This window comes from Clarias gariepinus, chromosome 5 (genome assembly GCF_024256425.1).
Source record: "Clarias gariepinus isolate MV-2021 ecotype Netherlands chromosome 5, CGAR_prim_01v2, whole genome shotgun sequence".
Lineage (NCBI taxonomy): Eukaryota > Metazoa > Chordata > Actinopteri > Siluriformes > Clariidae > Clarias > Clarias gariepinus.
The window spans coordinates 28,199,626-28,220,756 of NC_071104.1; the positions used below are offsets into that span (position 1 = coordinate 28,199,626).

A 21,131-nucleotide genomic window follows, 5' to 3' on the forward strand; every position below is an offset into this window, starting at 1 on the left:
GCATTGGACAGTTCTTAATCTGATTAAAGTAGCTTCAGCAATCGTATTAACTGTTTTGTTTGCTTACGGCAGGCCCATATTTTAACCTTCTGAAACACATAACAGCTTTTCCATGACCAGGGGATACTAGAAGTTATTCACTGCATCATTTAAGGTGAAAAGAATTGTTACCAGCTGGAACATATTAATCACTGCAGTACTTTTTTAATCAAACACTCTGTAAGTACTTGCTTATGTAAATCCAAGAGGTGCTCTATAAATTGTTGAAAGTAGGTTGCTATGGTCTGCTGTACTGAGGAGAGAGTATCTGCCTACCAAAGCCCACATTTAAAACCACCCATGAAAGCATTTTAGGAAAGAAAAACACACATTTGATAATGTTACATCATCTTAAATAACATGTTCTGTACTTAATAATTACTTATAAGTCATTCCGAATGGTCTCTGAAATGTTTGTTGTTCTGTTCATAGTTAACGCAAGGTATGTAGCTAACTAGCTTCTAACCCAAGGCTGAATCCCAAATCTCTCTTCAATTCCAAAATAAAAGGTGTGTGCAATGGGTGATTAGTGTACATACAGCACAAGCTTTCCATTTAATAGACTTAAATTCAGAATGCTTAAAAGATGTAGCTGATATTCTAAAGTAGAATAAATTAAAATATAAGCAATATACTGTAACACATGATGTCATGCTGTTGTGCAGGATATCAGCATGGCTTGGATGTCTTTACAGTAGCACCTGGGCTGTGCCTTCATGCCTAAGACCGCATCCAACAGTGAGGATACTGATTTCTGATCACCTCAAAGAAAAAAAAGGTCAAGTGGTGTAAAGTCTGGCTCTAATCAGTCTTCAACTGGTAATATCAGAGCCAGCTCGGGTCTAAAATAAATGCCTATAATGAGGATGGTATATATTATTTAGCAAGTGAACAATTTATCCTTGAAGTTGATATGTTAAAAGCAGAAATATGAGCAAGTGTAAGACTTTAGGCAACTTTAACACGAGCCAAATGAACAGACATTGGCTAGAAATGTCTAGACAACTGGGTCAGGTATAAAACCAAATTCAGTCAAAGAAATGAAGGCTGGTGTCCCAACCACAGGGTCATGGGAGGTCAAGGCTCACAGATGCACATGGGGAACAAAGGCTGACCTGTGTAATCTAATCCAATAGTAGTGCTATTGTAACTCAACTTAATACAAAGTGCTGGTTTTGATACAAAGGAGTCAGAACAAACACTGCATCACAATTTGTTGTGTATTGGGGTATGCAGCCGCAGCCCAGTCAAGGTGCCCATGCTGACCTCTGTCCATAGCCAAAAGCACTTATAATAGGCACATCTGTATCAGAACTGGACCTCGGAGCAATGGAAGAAGGTGGCCTGGTCTGATAAATGACATCACATGGATGGTTGGGTCTGTGTGTGTCACTAACCTGGGGAAGAGATGGCACCAGGATGCATTAAGATAAAATAAAATAGATTATGAAATGAAGGCACAGGGAGTATGATGGAAGTATGAATAATATTCTGCTAGGAAACCTTGGGTCCTGCTATTTATTTGGACGCGACATTCACGCAATTGAGCATCTAACCAATTTATTTAAAATACAATTCAGCATTCTATTCCATGCAGGAATTAACTTTTTTTCCAAATGTGGCCATTCGACAGACAAGGTGGAAGACCAGGCACGCATATTCGTTTGAATTCTGGACAGTTACAATGGAAGAGTCATGTATAGTTCCATGTGTTTATTTGGTGTCATGCTGTAAATGAGGGAAAAAATTCCAGAGTAGTAGCAAATAATAATGATACTGAAACATGTCGGTATCCATGTCTCTACCCTCTGAGAGTCACCCATAGACAGAAACAAATTGCTTGTGTAAAAAGTTTTTTCATAATTTAATTCAATGCATTCTACTGTAGATACTTTACATCAAGTAAATATAGTCATGTTAATTTCAATTATGTCTTACAGCTATATATTTTATGCATACATTCACACACTTTATATATATATATATATATATATATATATATATATATATATATATAGCTTTCAGAAAGTCTCTCAGCAGGGAAAACGTGAAGAAGTAGACGTGCTCATGTTTGGCACCATCAGTCTGTCGCCAGCCTACGACGAGTTCTTAGCTTAAAGTCAGACGTATTTTTCCAGTGTAGCACGTCATTAATGCTGGCAATAAAAACACAGAATTCGTTTTTCCAGAGGCGAGAATACCACTTTGCGATATTGTTCGAGATTTAATAAATAAATACATGAGTGACACCAATAATGAGTTTCATTAAATGAATATTTTCCCATTACCTACTCTACACTGCCACTGCGGAGGGCATTTTGGAACCCATGGTATATATAAACAAATCTATTCCTTAAATTACTATAATGTATATTAGCAGATATACCGTAGAAGTCTGCTTCTCATCACTCGGCTCAGTGCTATGGTCTCATGTCCACACACGGCACCCTGCTGACAGTCTTTCTATCTGCTTAAGTGGGTCAAATTCAAGGGCCATGAGGTTAGGGGTCAAGGGAAGATGCCATCTGCAACTGTTGTAGGTCACTGGACTCCACTAAGAGGCCCTGTTTAACCCGAGGCCTCAGAGTTCATCTCTCTTCATTAATGCAGCTGACATGTAGCCATACTATTAGTACACGACCAAGATCCATTTTTTAAATTCATTTCATGGCTGCATATCACCACCGCCCCTAGATACTTTTACATCTCTAATACATTAATAAAATGACTGGCTGTTTCCATCAGATTGGGGGGGGGGAGTGTGTACTCTAAACAAAACACATTGACCTGACTGAGGCCAATCGATATAACACGAGGTAGAGAAATTGATTTGTCATTAGGAAAAGGAATATCAGCCACATAAACATTTAAATCATATTTCACAATTAGAACTACTGCAGAAATTCTAATTCTGCACATGTGCATTTGTATTATGTAAACTAAACCGCTGTGTTAAATGCCCACTGGCTGTAGTACCTTATATGCGGCTCCTCCGTGGATGATGGACTTGATAAAGATGCCCAGGTCTTCACCAGTCTCACGAGACTTGTTGCCTTTAAGACTGACACCCAGGCCAGCTGAGCCTGAGTCGTTCAGAGGCACCTCGAAAATCAGCTGCTCCTTCCCTTCCTCAGGCAGAGCAGCACGCACTGGTTCCTCTTTCTGAGAGAGAGAGAGAGAGAGAGAGAGAGAGAGAGCGAGGTGAAGAGAGAGAGATTGAGAGAGATAGGTAAAGAGAGGAGAGAAAGAGAGAGGTCATTCCATTTGAACATAAAAGTACCCTATTTTACCAGAGAATGGCACAACCTTTTCATGCTCCCTTTCTGAAAGACGGCCTATTCTAAGAGCTCCGGGGTCATTTAGAGCCATAATCCATTCTCCATTATAGAGGCCCCAATGCGTACTGAGCCCTGCTGGATTTCCCCCTCCTGTTTTTGCTTCTTTTTTTTTTTTATTCTCTCGCCATAATGCTCCTGAAATGACCTGTACAGCTTTTTAGAGAAATTTTCTTTCAAAATGAGAGGGAGATAGAAAAAAAAAAGCAAAATGGAAGTGAGAAAGGGGGGGAAGAAAAATGTCCATTATTCCATGGGCACAGTGAAAACACAATCTTTTGTCGCTAGGGAAACGGGCCGGTAATGAGTGAGTGTGCGACTGTACTGCACTCATACTTATTTTCTAAAGAGGAAAGTAGAAAGAGAGAGTGGAAGAAAGGGAAAAGGAGAAAATGGTTATAAAACAAATGTGAGAAAGCCTTTATTTGATCTATACAGTTAAAGGGAAAGAGCTCACATGAGTGAGCTGGAAACAAATATAATGAAGTCGGTTAAAGCGACACTTTTTTGGAAGTATATCAAAATCTGCTATGTGTTTCTTTGTTATTAAATCCCGGTCTTGTTAATGTCAGGCGGAATGTCTTAGTCTGGAGGTTAGGATGTGTACGTCCAAATTAGAGGCTGTCCTTAAGCAGTTTGAAGATTTGCCATGGGTACATATTGGGGGAGGAATAGAGGGATAATCTGAGCAGTGAGGAAGGGCTAAGACAAGAAGTGTGTGGGTCAGCAAGGCCTGGTTTATCACTGTTTACTGGAGCATTGTGGGTTTAGGGTGTATTAGCTGTACTCTGTCTCTCTGTGTGTCACAAACACATACTGAGCAGAGACCCAAGCAAGGGCACACAGGTGGAGGCTAGTTACAGTATGTGTCATTAGGTAGTGAGAAAGAACCAGAATGAGGGATTGGGGAGAGAAAAAAAGACCTTGTGCAAAAAAAAATAAATGTAGTGGCCTGGATCTTTAAACCTTAATTTCACATAGTCATAAAGCAGGTCAACCACAATAAAAGGGCTCACTATGTCTAAAACATGCAAAACATAAAACACACACGGCTGTTATGGGGTCATGCGTTTCCCGTAGGGGCGGGGTCTGGGGTCCGAGACCACCCGGGATCTCTAACTAAGATGGACTGCTGAGGAGTCAGTAATCTCGGCTTACTCTGTGAACAGGGAAATGCAAGCTCTCTGTCAGGACCTCACCCTAAAGCAAAATGCCATGCCGCATGCAATCCCACTGTTTTCTACTTGTATCACATATTTATCAGCTAGTGTTTGTACAGAAGACACATGTTAGCAAGAAGAAGGGGTAAAGCCGTGGAAAAATTTCTTTAAGATGATTCTGAACCCAATGCCACAACAAGAGATAGATTTAAAATCAAATACGGCTCATAATGCACACTCATTCAAACTAGTACACTGAGTAACTGATGGGTATGCCGAACACAGCTGGTGTCTAATCTGTATAGCCAGCATCTGCTCATGTGGTGAGGAGAGTGCCTTAATGAAGAACAAGACACATGGAGTCATCAGCAGGAGCAGATGGATGAGTATATCCATAGGTACAAGAACAAATGACATTCTGAAGGTTTAGTGACGAGTACATATACAGCTGTTCAAGACAGGAAGGAAAAGGAGAGAGGGAAATTTCCTACAGTATGTTCCCTCCTTTTTCTTTCCTCCCTCTTCCTCTCTCTTCATCCTGCACCAATGAACAGAAGCTCCATTCAGTAAAGCGAGGCTCTGAAGAGATTTGGAGACCCCCCTGCAGGCTCTCAGAGGAGAGTCGAGAAAACTAAGACGTGTCCCAAGGGAGCGCCAATGCCCGTGGTTCTTCATGGCCTTCATGACTGAGTGGTCTAGAATGACCACAGTAAACAAAGGCTTTAAAGGCTTCCTCCCAAGACCCCCAAAGTCACACACACTCTTGAACAATGGCCCTATGTGGCACTATGCCACATTTTAGTCATGCGTAACATGTCCAAATAAGGGGGCTATAAGTTTAACCACTTTAAACCAGGGCAAAGTGCCGAGTACACATGACGCACCGCAAGTGAAGAGAAAATATTTCGAGGCTAATAAACATTTCAACTTGAATCCATGCCGTTACAGTTCTGCGGTGTGGCAAGGGGATTGGCTTCTCCCGGAATTCACTAGTCGAGAGCCAGGAAGTCCATTCTGGGGAACCACACCAGCTCTGGAGCAAGGGTAACTGGGCAAATGTTTCCAAACCAAACATTCAAAATGCAAACTATTACCACCGCCACACTGAGCAAGGCTGTCTTTTATTACATGAAAAGCTAAATCCTCTGCTCTTGCTATTGGCTTCCATTTAAGTGCAAGTTTCCATGAGTTCCAACTCCGCTCTAAAGCGTTCTGATCATTTCCTGTTAAACGTATCATGGCATTCGTCAGCAGGCAGCTCGCTGTGGCTGAAATCCATCAGGCAGTCAGAGAAAAATGTCTAGAGAATGAAAATGTACACTATAAGAAACACATTCTTTCCTTTATAAACACTCAACTATCTCCCTCTATTATTGAGCAGCACAAATAAGATTAATTCTTACATAAACAACGGTGCTGCACATAAAAGGGAATGGACACATCATCGGTCCATGCTACACTGTCAAAAGGCTAAATAAGCAAACTTTAGCGCAATAATTTAGACATTTATACACATGATTCATCTTGCTGGAGACTCAGTGTGCATTTCAAAAGCTGAAGATCAAAGCCCAATGTGACATTTAATTAAGATGATGCGTGAGAAAGAGAGCCCGGCTGGTCCAATCACAACCCACAGAGAGACTGTACCTATTAATGCTGCTAATGGGCTCCAGTGTGTATTATTTTACACCATACACCCCCACAAGCACACAGCATACTCGACCAGGGAGAAAAAAGAAAAATAAAAAGCTCACAAGCAATTTTACTGCTATGATTTACTGACTCAAAGAAAATCATAATCTTACATATACAAGTACATGCATACTGTACATGAAGTCTAATGCATTTAATCCACGTATTGTTTATCACATATAATAGTAGGGATGGGATTCACCAGATATTACCTAGGTGCCTATTCGATTAAAATTGCGATTTCGTAAGATGTCTACATTAGTTTTCTCACTTTATATCAAGTTTAAATACAAAAGTTAAACATTTAACTGAGCAGCATGCATCTCTGTCCTCCCCCACAATTATTATTTCTAAACAAACTCATTAAATATTTCATCCAGGATGAATATGTATGAATAGTTCAGTGTGTACCTCCTGTAGGACTATAAAAAAAACGGTGACGTTTTACCACCTTAAATGTCTCAGAAGTTTCAAAACTCTACTTGGCAGTGAGACTTTCGACCAATATGTACCCATGGTGTTTAGAGACTTGTGTGTAATAAGTGGGTCTGGGACTAATTCGCTCAGAGTTTAGAGAAAAAGGCAGATCAGAGGCGTTTAACGCGTGAGATTTTTGATAATGTAACACCATGAAATTTGTTCAGTTGCGCCACTTGGAAGCTTTGATATGTAAATCGCCACACAAAGGAATCGTGATTCATAACGGAATTGATTTTTCCGGCCTTCTCTATGTAATAGAAATCTTTTTCTATAATAAGAAACTAAATATTTAGAGATGTGCATTTTGGAGTATCGATAAACATGTTTGCGCAACATTTTTATATTGGATGTTTGTATAAATCCCTCAGTCGGAGGTATGTACCTGTATGTGACTACAGGTAAGCAGCAGGCAAGAATGTGCACTGTACAGTACGTGCATGGCACCTTGCTAAAAACTAGCATCCAACCAAGCTTTCCTCAATGTACGACAGTGAGAAGGAAATCTGCTGTTAAATGACCTCTCTCTTTATTAAACTTCTATTGCTCCTTGTACAGTACATCGCAGTTTTTTTCCTCATAAAACAATTTTTTATTTTTGTACTGTTCCGTATGTTTACCAGTGCAGTTTTGTGTTACATACATTGTAAAGTGACCTTGCCTCAATATAAAGTGACCTTGGCTCAATACAAATAAATATAGCAATCCCGCATTGTGCCAGTGTTCCCGGAATAGCTTACGGATCCACCATGACCCTGACCAGGATGCAATCTCTCTGATCTCATGCATGCAGAATAAAGCAGTTTCTCTGAACAGATTTTTCATAATGATGGGTTTATTCATGTAATGTGTTAAACAAGGTCAGTTACAGGAGCCTTAATGTAAAGTGTTACTGGAACTTCCATTTTTTGCTAATATACAGTATACACATTTATATTATATAGTGGTGCATTTGAATCCCTTAAGTCAGTTTTAAGCAAACAGGTTTTCTGTTCATTCACAAAAACATGTCAAATATTGTCTGTATTGAATGCAACATTTTTCGATTATTTTGGGGGGAAAAAAAGATTATTTGGGGGAGAAAAAAAACAATGTGTATTAATATGGCGTTAACATGGCATCTACTCAAACATACATATACTGGACAAGGCAACATACTGTACTTGTAAAGCTTAAACAGGATGTTAGATGTAAAAGGTAGTAAATTAAATGTGCACTATAACACTGTGTTATATTTTCCATGGACACTGTTTGCTCAATGTCAACTGAATGGGAATTAAAGAAGAAAACATGAGAACAGATTGATCAATTTCCTGTGTGTAGAAGCAGGGGAGTGCATGAGAGGAAGAGGAAGCTGAGCTATAGTGGAACTTGTCCTTCACTCTGGTCCTGTGATAGATCTGCCCATGCTCGTCTGGGTCTTCCGCACAGATGTCAGCGCTCAAGGTTTAAACTCACACAAGGCCAAAGTGTGCGTGTGAATGCACAATAATGACACGCACCATAAACAGAGTAAATACATACACTCTGCTCTAATGGCCACTCTAGCTTCAAGCAGCATTGCCGAAAAAGACACTAAACTGCTCCATTAATGATTTACTCATAACTAACTCAACAGGCCATCATTACAGAGACGATCAATGACTATGTTAATTAGACAACTCAACCAGGTCTGAAAACGCCTGTGAGAAATAAGGTTAACGTTACGCTCCTGGCTCGTATTCGGTGGTTAACTGGTTTTTATGGCCTTCCGTGAGCGATGCTTTTCACACTAACAAGAGTGTGTTTTACCACTCAGACTTACACCGTCTCCTCAAAACAAGAGTAAAACACACAAATACAACCTAGGCAGAACTTTACAACACACCCGCTGAAAATAGTGAAAAGGCGCTAGCAGACAGAACAGGGACGAATGACAGCGCACCATGGGTAATCGACTTTTACTGCTTTACTCTTTTTTTCTAAGAAAAAAAAAGAATAAATACAATTATTGAATACTAGTGGTAGAAGAAAGAAAGAAAGAAAGAAAGAAAAAAAAGAAAGTAAGAATGAAAGAAAAAGTCTGAAAAATAAACTCATCTCTAAAGCGCACTCATGGACATCAAGAAATCAGCAAATGCATTAATAAAATTAATATGCTCATTATGTGTGGTATGCGATGGTCATTAAATGTTTTTCCATTTCACTGTGCTTTAATAAAGAATAGGAAACAAGTTTCTCGCCTCGAGGCGTTTGAGTTTGTCAAAGGCTGATGTTCAGCTTGAAGTGAATCCTAAGTCTGTTCAACATTTTCCATTAAAACAAAACAAAAAAAATTTCTGCATTATAATTCTGTATGTGGGTAGAGATGTTGAAACACTAGCCGTTTCTCGAGCAGTATCTTCCTGAACATTTCAGTGAGTATTTTGTTCAGTCACAGTCAATTATATGCAATTTTAGAATTGTTTTCATTTCAGACTATCTGTGTATTACCTGTAATAAACTGCAACTCTTTGTGATTAAATAATGGCACGAGTCTATATTGAAATTTGATTTTATGCGATTACATGCGATCTTTTTTTATTATTATTTTCAGTATTTACTTTTTAGAAATCCAGTTTAGATCTGCAGACACAGCCACAGTAAAGAACCTAAAACATCTCTGTCACTGCATCTGGTTCAAAGGGTAAAAACCTAACAGAACCACAAATAATCATCCCTGGAAATGTGTGTCATGCTGATTTCACAGCACACACTCAGACTAATGCTAAGGATGGTAAGAAAGAAGCCCGCAGTCACTTAAAAGGGTTACAGAACAACGTGAAAGGAGCAAAAGGAACAGTTTCACAGTGAACAATATTCAATGCACTGTACTGTTCCTAATGCAAAATCTCTAAACGTCTAAAAATGGCGTATAATATGAATGACATTTTAGAAGAATATTTGGTGAGGGAAAAAAAACAGAAGGGGAATTTAATTTCACTGACTGTGAAAGTCAACCTGCAAAGAAGGCGCACGATTCAAAAAGACAACAACCCCAAACATACAGCTAAAAACAAATAACCCTCAAGATGGCCTTGCATTACCCAGTCTAGAGGGATTACAGCTGGCGGGTGTAGGAATATATTAAAAATATACAATAAAAACAGCAGATGAACGCTCTGCTTGAAATAAGTCCTCATACAGAGCCCTCGTTTTCTGTACAAATAAAAATGGATTTTTTTTGTGACCACTGTCAATGTGAAGTAAAAATCATAACATTACTTAATCATTAAATACTATAAGTATAACATATACTGTACATAAATTACTATGTTTATAACAAACCATATATAGGCAAAAATGTCACTTTAGATTTTTGCCGGAAAGAAAAAAAAAAGATTTAACAAGGAAAAAAAAAAAAACGGGCCCAAATCTAACATGTTACAAATGATGATAATGATATAATAATGATGACAAGTATAATGGACAGTGATTTAATGTGCTGTTTGCCTGCTTAGCTCTCCCTCGACCTGGGCACACTGTGTACTCTTTGGAACATTTGTGCCTTTTTGCATTATGGCTTGAAGCAAGTGCATGACTTTGGGTTTAACACTTGGAGGGTTAAGATCTCCACCCATGTAGGGGGTGTCTGAGGACAAAAAACCGCCAACCCACTGCTAATTAATTGATTATTTTTGGAAACAGTTTGCTTTTAACATTAATTTTGAGAGCAAGAGACATGCCTAAGCAACATGTGCTACATATTCCAGTTATTGCAGTTAAACAGCATAAAATCATTCACATTTCCTATTGACAAACAGCAAAAAAATTGTTTACTCTGCCTCTTTTCATTGAGCATGTTACTTGCTGTTGCTTGCGCCTGCAGTTACTGCTGCATGTGGAAGTAACATTTTTTCTTCTTTTTTTTTTGCATGCCATTTACATTGAATCGAGAAAGCCAGCCACTTTATCATGTTTGGGGGGTTATAATGGCTGGTTCTGATTATTGAGAGGGTTACAAACAACCACCCTCCATAAATTACACCTACAGCTTACAGTATCCGGTTTGTAAGGGGTTAGAGAAAACAATTCCATTTTTCAGCGATTTTGAAATTGTGACTCCATCAGAGTAATTTGAAGGAACTGACGATGAGGAGAAGGCCACGTGAATGTATGCATAAGGGACAGGACAAGGTTAGTGTGTGCAGCCTGTTATCCGTTCCAGCCGGGCCATAAGCACAGCTAAATCCTGATTCAATCCAGGCTCAAGTGGCCAGACTGGACAGCTGATCCTGCCTAAGTTAGCACAGAAATGCTAAAGGCTTGAAGAGCTCATATGCATGCGCACACAGATGGAAGTGGCTCAGCACGGATGTGTGAGGTCAGACTAGCGAGGTCATTGTTACTTTCAGAAACTAAGAACTAGGCTGTATGAAGTGGAAAGAAAGCTTCTGTTCACCAGTGTTACTTGTGCGCTTGTCTATCTTGCTGGCTGCGGGGTTTTTCTGCATGTTTGGTTTGTGTTTAGTGGGATTTTCGTGATGCCAGCCGGCCCAAACTGGACATCAAATCCTGAATGCAAAAAAATATGCAAGCTGTTTTCACCATGGCCAGTGCAAAGGCTTTGGACAAAATGTATTCATTTTATTTCAGCTCATGTATGTATGAAGGCTGGCTGCATGTCGCCTACTTCCTTCCCTTCATTTCATCTTTTAAGTAGTGAAGCAGGTGGTGCAGAAGGTCTAAGCAGCAAGGTGTGTGCAAGAGTGTGTGTAAGAAACCTGGTGAGAATGCTTTGTGATTCACTCAGCAAATGCATTACCACGAACCAGCAGATGGTGATGGAGAGAAGACGGCTATTGAACAGAGCTCCACTACACCACCATCACACCCACGTCTTATCTCCCTCTCTCGCATCCATTCTTCCCCTCATCCTCATCCCACTTCTCTATTTCCATCTCTCACTTTCAGCTCTTCTCCCCTCCCTTTCTCGCTTCCCTCTAAGCTGGTGATATTTGTAGTAGATTTATACCATCTGTATGACTTTTTTCCTGGTATATCTCTAATAAACTCATCCGCGTGAACGTCCGAGTCCTTTCGATTCATAATTCTTCTTGAGCATCAATAAATATACTGCTGTAATTACACACTGCAAAGACTGCATCTTTGTTACGGGCGTATTTCATTATCATATCTGTAATAGGTTCTGCATGTAATTGTGAGTGAGTCATGGTGGACGGATTGCAGTGTAGATGGATAGATGAAGTGCACTTTTCAACCCACACAGGAGTGTGCTACACATGTCAAAGTGCTTGGGATGAAATGCCATTATGGCAGAGATGGGAAGAATGAAGAGCAAGCTGGAAGCCCCTTTTTAAAGAAAGAGCCTCCTCCACAAGCATTCACTAGAGGCCAATGAGAGGCTAAAGGCAGCAGTGGGCCGAAAAGACACGGCAGGTCTGGCCTAAATGGATTCTGTTTAAGTGCAGATGAAAGGGTTACATGAAGAGGGATAGGAGCAGTAAAAGAAATGGGGTCGAAGCAGGGATGGAGGTCTCAGTCCCACTCTGGTGTTGGATGTGGGTTTATTGACTCTCTTGCAGAGTCCAAGGCTTGTCAGCCATCCGGGCTAGAAATGTGACATGTGAGACATCAGAGAGACAGCAAGATGTATTTTATTGCTTAATTGAGGAAACAATGCAAGCAGTTCCTTTAGGTCTGGAGAAGAGATTAAGGAAAACAAAGCCAAGGGCCTGGAACTTGCCACTTCCTCTCCGAAGTGTGTGTGTCACGTTCAGCACGTTCAAGTGTTAGCCATTATTGCTGTATTGCACTCAATAAACCATCATTTAGACAGGAAAAGTTTCCAGGCCAATGGCAAAGCCTCATCAAGTCCCTTAGTGTCAACATGAGTGGATTAGGTAGTGTGAACTTCACGTCATATTTCATCTCAGACACAGGGAAACTGACAAGGAAATGAGGCCTAGCTTGCTCGCTTTTGTTCACAAAGTCATATCTAATATCACTATTTCTATTTCATTCTTCAGCAGGCCAGTGGCAGCGTTCACCCCCAGTGGGCTGCTGCTCTGCAGATAAAAGATTAAGAGCAGTGTGGTGTAGACTCAGCGTGTGCCATTTGAAACAAGGTTCAAGGTTTGCCATGGCAGCTCATCGGGCTGTAAGAAATGCTCGGAGGCCTCTGTTCAATAGATGCAGTTTAACAAATGCACCTGGCCGCAGGAGGGATTATGGCTCCTCTCACCATTATGCTCATCACATACACCGAAGCAGGAAGTCAGAGCACTACACCAGCACCCCGTGAGCACTTGATTAGGGTTTGGTATAAAATCCTAACAGCAGCATTACGTTTATACTTCTGCAGTTTGCAGACACTTTCCTGCCTTGCCAAGTAGCTAGCTAGGTAACAGCTGAGAAGGTTTGCAGTTGATATAACTCATAACCAAGTGATTTCAGTTTTAATTCTCAATCTTGGTCTCTCAGGGATGTATTTGACAGCCGATAAAACACTAAAAACATTCTGTAAACATCCAAGACTTTTTCCATCACTATTAACAGCATGTTTATGTAGATAGCACGGCAGCACATTTAAATTCTCATTTTGATTTGCATCCTATAAATGATAAGTGTATTTAATGAAATCACAAACTCACCTTTTTAAAGTTTTTTAATAAAGGATGTTCATGTCTTAAATTAAAAGTCTGATTTACACCATTCTGTATACAATTCAAATTAGCAATTCAAGAAAAACTAAGCACTTAATATTTAAGCTTTTTTGAGGGCAGACATATTTTACCATATTATATGGTTACCATTAAATGAATACAGCTACTGTATACTTAATTTAGCATCCAAGACTTTATTTAATTTATTTTTTATTTTGCCCCTTACAGCTGAAATACTTAATCTTCGTACAAATCCATTTGGAACTGACTGCTTAAATTACAGAACTGGACATATATATGGATGTATTATTATTATTATTATAAAAAAGTTTCTGGTTATCTCTTTCTTTTATTTCAGTGTCCATCACTCCTGCACAGTTCGATATCAGTCAATCCTTCTCCTTACTCTTAAAATGCATCTTTGCTGCCTTATTTGCACATACATTAACCTCTATTGCCTTGAGATTTTAGTCCACAGAGAGATTTACAAACAGCCTGATAGAGCAAGCAGTCAGTCCATCAATCATCCAGCCTTTTATGTAAAGCTATCTCACCAAAAACCTAGGTGAGTTACTGTGTGTGTCCTGCGAACCCTCCATTCACAGGGTTTAAACTCACGAACTAAACTCACAATACACCTGCTTAGCTAAAATGTCAGCAGCTAAAGCAGGTGTTTGTCAGCCGTGATGAGCGTCATGCCTGCATGCCTACATGCTAAAGCCATCTCTCTCGCTGTCACAGAGCCACATCAACATACAGAACAATCAGAGGAAGCCTGCCAGTCCCTCCTTGCCAGAACAACAAGTGTGAATGGGCTTTAATATGGTTTAAACAGGCTTTCATTTTTCATCATGCAGGATAATTGACACTCTGAGGGTGGAGGTGTAAAGTGTGTCTCTTTCTTCAGGAAACAAAGTTAACTGAAATTGCTTGAGATGCTAAATTACTGGTGTCAAATAAACTTTGATTAATTTAGTTCCCACCTCGTTAGCTAATGCTTAAACAATACTGAAAGGAAATATGAACAAGTCTATAGGAACCCTTCCACAGTATGGCTGAATATAGCTCAGGTAGCTAATGTCATAAAACTGAATATTTTGGTTTTATGGCATTTTTTTAATTCATTTGGACATGCGAGTGGGTTAACCAGTGTCTGAATCAGAAGCCTAATGAAGGCAACCTATCTGAGCTGGGACTCTAACGCACTGAGCCACCACTGACCCACTTCTTTTAAAATAAGGATTGCTGACTAACTTAAAATAAAACCAGCCACAGTATTAAAAATCTTCCTTTCACTTTGCAATGTCTTTCAGCCATTCCCATAAACTAATCACATTGTTTTTAAAGTCTGTACATTTTGATTATAAAACTCCCGATACTCTGATACAAAAACAACAAGAAAACGTATTAACTTAAAAACCATACAGTATAATTAGTATTTGCCTGGTCAAGCGTAATTTGCACAAATTATTGCGTTTTATTTATTTATTTATTTGGAACCTACAGTCAAGTTTAATTACACCATCATGTTTACAGAATTTTCCAGACATATTTATTTAGAGAATTAACTCTAAATAAATACATAAATAATCTTAAATAATGCAAATAAATAATGCTAATAATCTTGCATAAATCTTTTTATCTTATTATCAAAATATTATACTTATTTGGTTAGATATTTGATATTTAAATGTTGGATAATTGAAGATATTTTTACTTGCTGTGACCATAGAGGTATATTTACTTGAACAGAAAAATAAGAATTTTGTATCATTTGGGTGATCAATTCAAACCAGGACATTTGATCGTGCAGAATAACAGAACAGGTATAAGAGTTAAAAAAGATCTTTATTTCTCTATATAATCCCCTGTTAAACTAAGGCCTTGTTCACACGGGCGTTAAGTTTTTGGATAAACGAACGTGCTCTGAACGTCCTAGACGTTTATGTTGCGTTTTGTAGTGGCGCTTGATTGACTTCTACATCGGCGTTCGTTTGTCTCTGTCTAATGCCAGCCTGCAGCCCAAATTGTAGTTTGTGTGTTAACCTGTGGAGGCAGTGTCGGGAACTGGATATAAAAGTCCTTGTCATTAAGTTGGCTTGAGAAAGCCAACTTACTGATATCCGACTTAAACTTATTATTAAGTTGGCTTGAGAAAGCCAACTTACTGATATCCGACTTAAACTTATTATTATTATTATTATTATTCTGAGACTAAATTTTTCAAACGCATCTCCTCCTAGAGCTTTAACTCCACTAACTCCAAACTCGGCCCAGACCTTCAGACTGATCTCGCGGGGTGTGCTATATCTTTTCTAACTGATCGGACTTACTAATTGCCCCGCAGGGGCAATTAACCGCCCTAAAAATCCCATTTACTTAACATTGAGAGAATTTTGACGGTTTGTTGCGCAGAAAGGGAATGTGGTAGAAACGTTAAATTAACCCTATTTGAAGATGTTTGCAGCCTTTGTCAAAAGATACCATGCACAAGGGTATAAGTTTTACCCCCGGGGCAAGAGAGGTCCCCAATTTGCCCCATTGACATATAATGGGGATTTTGGCGATGAACTAGTCCCGCACCATTTATCGTAGACCCATGAGTGAGGTGTCAAAGCGTGCAGAATATTCGGGAAGAATTTTTCTATGACTTTCCTAAGGGGTGGGCGGTTAATTGCCCCCGCAGGGGGCAATTAACCGTCCCATTGACTTATAATGGGGATTTTAGCGAATTATAACTGGTCCCGCACCGTTCATCGTAAACCAACAAATGAGGTGTCAAACCGTGCGCCTTTTTCGGGAATGGGGTGCCGTGACTCTTCTATGGGGTGGGTGGTTATTTGCCCCCGCAGGGGGCAATTAACCACCCACAGACTTAACATTGAGACCAACATTGCCCGAGTCCCATGAGTGAGGTGTCAAACCGTGCGCCTTATTCGGGGATTGACTCTTATTCGGGGATCGACTCTTCTAAGGGGTGGGTGGTTAATTTCCCCCCCAGGGGGCAAATAACCACCCACAGACTTAACATTGAGACCAACAATGCCCGAGTCCCATGAGTGAGGTGTCAAACCGTGCGCCTTATTCGGGGATCGGGTGCTGTGACTCTTCTAAGGGGTGGGTGGTTAATTGTCCCCGCAGGGGGCAATTAACCACCCACAGACTTAACATTGAGACCAACTTTGACCGAATCCCATGAGTGAGGTGTCAAACCGTGCGCCTTATTCGGGCATCGGGTGCTGTGACTCTTTTAAGGGGTGGGTGGTTAATTGCCCCCGCAGGGGGCAATTAACCACCCACAGACTTAACATTGAGACCAACATTGCCCGAGTCCCATGAGTGAGGTGTCAAACCGTGCGCCTTATTCGGGGATCGGGTGCTGTGACTCTTTCAAGGGGTGGGTAATTAATTGCCCCCGCAGGGGGCAATTAACCACCCACAGACTTAACATTGAGACCAACATTGCCCGAGTCCCATGAGTGAGGTGTCAAACCGTGCGCCTTATTCGGGGATCGGGTGCTGTGACTCTTTCAAGGGGTGGGTAATTAATTGCCCCCGCAGGGGGCAATTAACCACCCACAGACTTAACATTGAGACCAACATTGCCCGAGTCCCATGAGTGAGGTGTCAAACCGTGCGCCTTATTCGGGGATCGACTCTTATTTGGGGATCGACTCTTCTAAGGGGTGGGTGGTTAATTGCCCCCGCAGGGGGCAATTATCCACCCACAGACTTAACATTGAGACCAACATTGCCCGAGTCCCATGAGTGAGGTGTTAAACCGTGCGCCTTATTCGGGGATCGGGTGCTGTGACTCTTCAAAGGGGTGTGTGTTTAATTGCCCCCGCAGGGGGCAATTAACCACCCACAGACTTAACACTGAGAACAACTTTGACCGAGTCCCATGAGTGAGGTGTCAAACCGTGCGCCTTATTCGGGAAAGGGGTGCCGTGACACTTCTAAGGGGTGGGTGGTTAATTGCCCCCGCAGGGGGCAATTAACCACCCACAGACTTAACATTGAGACCAACATTGCCCGAGTCCCATGAGTGAGGTGTTAAACCGTGCGCCTTATTCGGGGATCGGGTGCTGTGACTCTTCTAAGGGGTGGGTGGTTAATTGCCCCCGCAGGGGGCAATTAACCACCCACAGAATTAACATTAAAACCAACTTTGACCGAAACCCATGAGTAAGGTGTCAAACCATGCGCCTTATTCGGGAATGGGGTGCTGTGACTGTTTGAAGGGGTGGGTGGTTAATTGCCCCCGCAGGGGGCAATTAACCACCCACAGAATTAACATTAAAACCAACTTTGACCGAAACCCATGAGTGAGGTGTCAAACCATGCGCCTTATTCGGGAATGGGGTGCTGTGACTTTTCTAAGGGGTGGGTGATCAATTGCCCTCGCAGGGGGCAATTAACCCCCCACAGACTTAACATTGAGACTAACTTTGCCCGAGTGCCATGAGTGAGGTGTCAAACCGTGCGCCTTTTTCGGGAATGGTGTGCTATGACTTTTGGTAGGGATCCGTCGCACGGTTTTCCCGAAATTCCCAAATAACCACCCCATTTTCCCCTATTCATTTCAATGGGAAATGGCCCGAAAAAGGGTGAAAACATGGGTCACTTTGAAAGCTTACCGTTCGGCCATAATTTGTCGTAGAAACATCATTCAAAGTTTAAACGGGTCACAAGACTTTGGACTTTTACGGATTGGGTCCATGTTTTGATAACTTTCACGGTTGCTTCACGAGAGCAGTTTAAGTTTGATGAAAATTTAGATTTTTCACCATGCGTGCCACTGTCAACTGCCATATTCACAGAGTGTGAATCGGAGGGTGTCTTTACACTGTCACCACGTCAATATAATACACTCTACGGGCATGAGGATTCAATATGTCATAGTCAGGAAGTTCCTGCCACTCACGGTGAAAGAATTTTTGCGATCGGACCTACGGTTCTCGGTTGGGAAGCGTTTGTTTGAGAGCTTAATTATTACAGTTTGCGGTTCTCTGTGTCTGTCACAGAAGAGTGTGCGTGCGCATGCACGACCCATCCCCCACACCACCGACTTGCTAATGCCAATTAGTCTCAATCAAACTTCTCTTCTATGTACTATTTTTAACCCATTCAAACTCATTCAAACTCATCTATCTATCTATCTATCTATCTATCTATCTATCTATCTATCTATCTATCTGTAATCTGATTATTTCTATCTATCTATAGACTTCCCTTCTATGTACTATTTCTAACACATTTTAACTCATTCAAACTTATCTAACTTTTCTAATCTATCTATCATCTGACTATTTTAACTAATCTATCTATCTATCTATCTATCTATCTGTAATCTGACTATTTCTAACTTATCTATCTATCTATCATCTGACTATTTCTAACTAATCTATCTATCTATCTATCTATCTATCTATCTATCTATCTATCTGTAATCTGATTATTTCTATCTATCTATAGACTTCCCTTCTATGTACTATTTCTAACACATTTTAACTCATTCAAACTTATCTAACTTTTCTAATCTATCTATCATCTGACTATTTTAACTAATCTATCTATCTATCTATCTATCTATCTATCTATCTATCTATCTATCTATCATCTGACTATTTATAACTAATCTATCTATCTATCTATGTATCTATCTATCATCTGACTATTTCTAACTAATCTATCTATCTATCTATCTATCTATCTATCTATCTGTCATCTGACTATTTCTATCTATCTATCTATCTATCTATCTATCTATCTATCTATCTATAGACTTCCCTTCTATGTACTATTTCTAACAAATTTTAACTAATTCAAACTTATCTAACTTTTCTAATCTATCTATCATCTGACTATTTTAACTAATCTATCTATCTATCTACTATCTATCTATCTATCTATCTATCTATCATCTGACTATTTATAACTAATCTGACTATCTATGTAACTATCTATCTATCTATCTATCTATCATCTGACTATTTCTATCTATCTATCTATCTATCTATCTATCTATCTATCTATCTATCTGTAATCTGACTATTTTTATCTATCTATAGACTCAATCATGAATCTATCTATCAATCTATATATCTGTAACTGTCTATCTGTCTGACACTATCTATCTATCTGTCTTTTAAACCTTTTAAACTTAAACTGTTTTAACTTTTTTAACTTCTTAAACTATTTTAAACTTTTCACACTTTTAAACTTTTATCTCCGGCTTTCTCAAGCCAACTTAAAGTTTGTCTAAACAAACTTTTGTATCTAGTTAGTGGTGCTTGCAAAGCATCACTATTGTTATCTTGCAAACTTATTATTCTTTTTCTTATTCTTCTTCTTCCGTACAAAGTTCGGCGCGTAACTAGTCCCGCACCGTTTGTCGTAGACCCATGAGTGAGGTGTCAAATCGTGCGGCCTATATGGGAATGGGGTGCTATGACTTTTCTAAGGGGTTGGCGGTTAATTGCCCCCGCAGGGGGCAATTAACCGGCCAAAAAATCCCATAGAATTAACATTACGGCCAACTTTGACGGATTGTAGCGCAGAGAGGGAATCTTGTAGAAACTTAAAATTTTACACATTTGAAGAGGTTTGCAACCTGTGTCAGAACATACCCCGCACAAGGGTATAAGTTTTACCCCCGGGGCAAGAGAGGTCCCCAAAGTTGCCCCATTGACTTATAATAGGGATTTTGGGGAATAACTAGTCCCTCACCGTTCATCGCAGACGCATGAATGAGGTGTCAAACCGTGCAGAATATTCGGGAATAGTTTTCTATGACTTTTCTAAAGGGGTGGGCGGTTAATTGCCCCCGCAGGGGGCAATTAACCGTTCCATTGACTTATTATGGGGATCTTGGGGAAGAAGTAGTCCTGCACCGTTTGTTGTAGACCCATGAATGAGGTGTCAAACCGTCTGGCTTATTCGGGAATGGGGTGCTAAGACTTTTCTAAGGGGTGGGTGGTTAATTGCCCCCGCAGGGGGCAATTAACCACTCACAGACTTAACATTCAGACCAACTTTGACCGAGTCCCATGAGTGAGGTGTCAAACCGTGCGGCCCACTTTCGGGAACGCGGTGCTGTGACTTTTCTAAGGGGTGGGTGGTTAATTGCCCCCGCAGGGGGCAATTAACCACCCACAGACTTAACATTGATTTAACTGTGGATCTGACTGTCGTAGAGACACTCTTTTGCATTTATCATCATGCTCATAAGCCACGCCCCCTAGCACCCTCATTGGCATGCTGTTAGCATGATGCTAACGCGATTAGCATTTTTCTAGCATGATGCTAACAAAATTAGCATCTTGCTAGCGTTATGCTAATTTCATCAGCACATCGCTAGCATGATGCTAACGCTATTAGCATGTCGCTAGCATTATGCTAACTTTTCGCTAATAACATGTATAGAATGTTCCTAGCATCATGCTAGTGTGATTAGCATGATGTTTAGCTGGTTAGCATGGTGCTAGCTTAATGCTAGCTATATTAGCATATTGATATCAAGATCCCATTGTCGTAGAGATATGGAGGGCCAGAGTTTCGCCACGGCAAGCACCACTCACATTTTCTTCAGGAAATGTACCTCTCTAGTTATTATTAAGTTGGCTTGAGAAAGCCAACTTACTGATATCCGACTTAAACTTATTATTATTAAGTTGGCTTGAGAAAGCCAACTTACTGATATCCGACTTAAACTTATTATTATTATTATTATTATTATTATTATTATTATTCCGAGACTAAATTTTTCAAACGCTTCTCCT

General features: G+C 40.2%; 1 protein-coding gene across 5 annotated transcripts in view; it reads right to left on the reverse strand.

The window, feature by feature from the left end:
• The window catches only part of pard3bb (par-3 family cell polarity regulator beta b), a 307,077-nt gene that overhangs the window by 134,599 nt on the left and 151,347 nt on the right, over positions 1–21,131 (reverse strand). For all 5 annotated transcript variants that reach the window (XM_053496440.1, XM_053496439.1, XM_053496437.1 and 2 more), the window contains one exon: positions 3,016–3,201. In XM_053496440.1, coding sequence (XP_053352415.1) covers positions 3,016–3,201 — 186 coding nt within the window. The remainder of the gene's footprint in view (positions 1–3,015; positions 3,202–21,131) is intronic.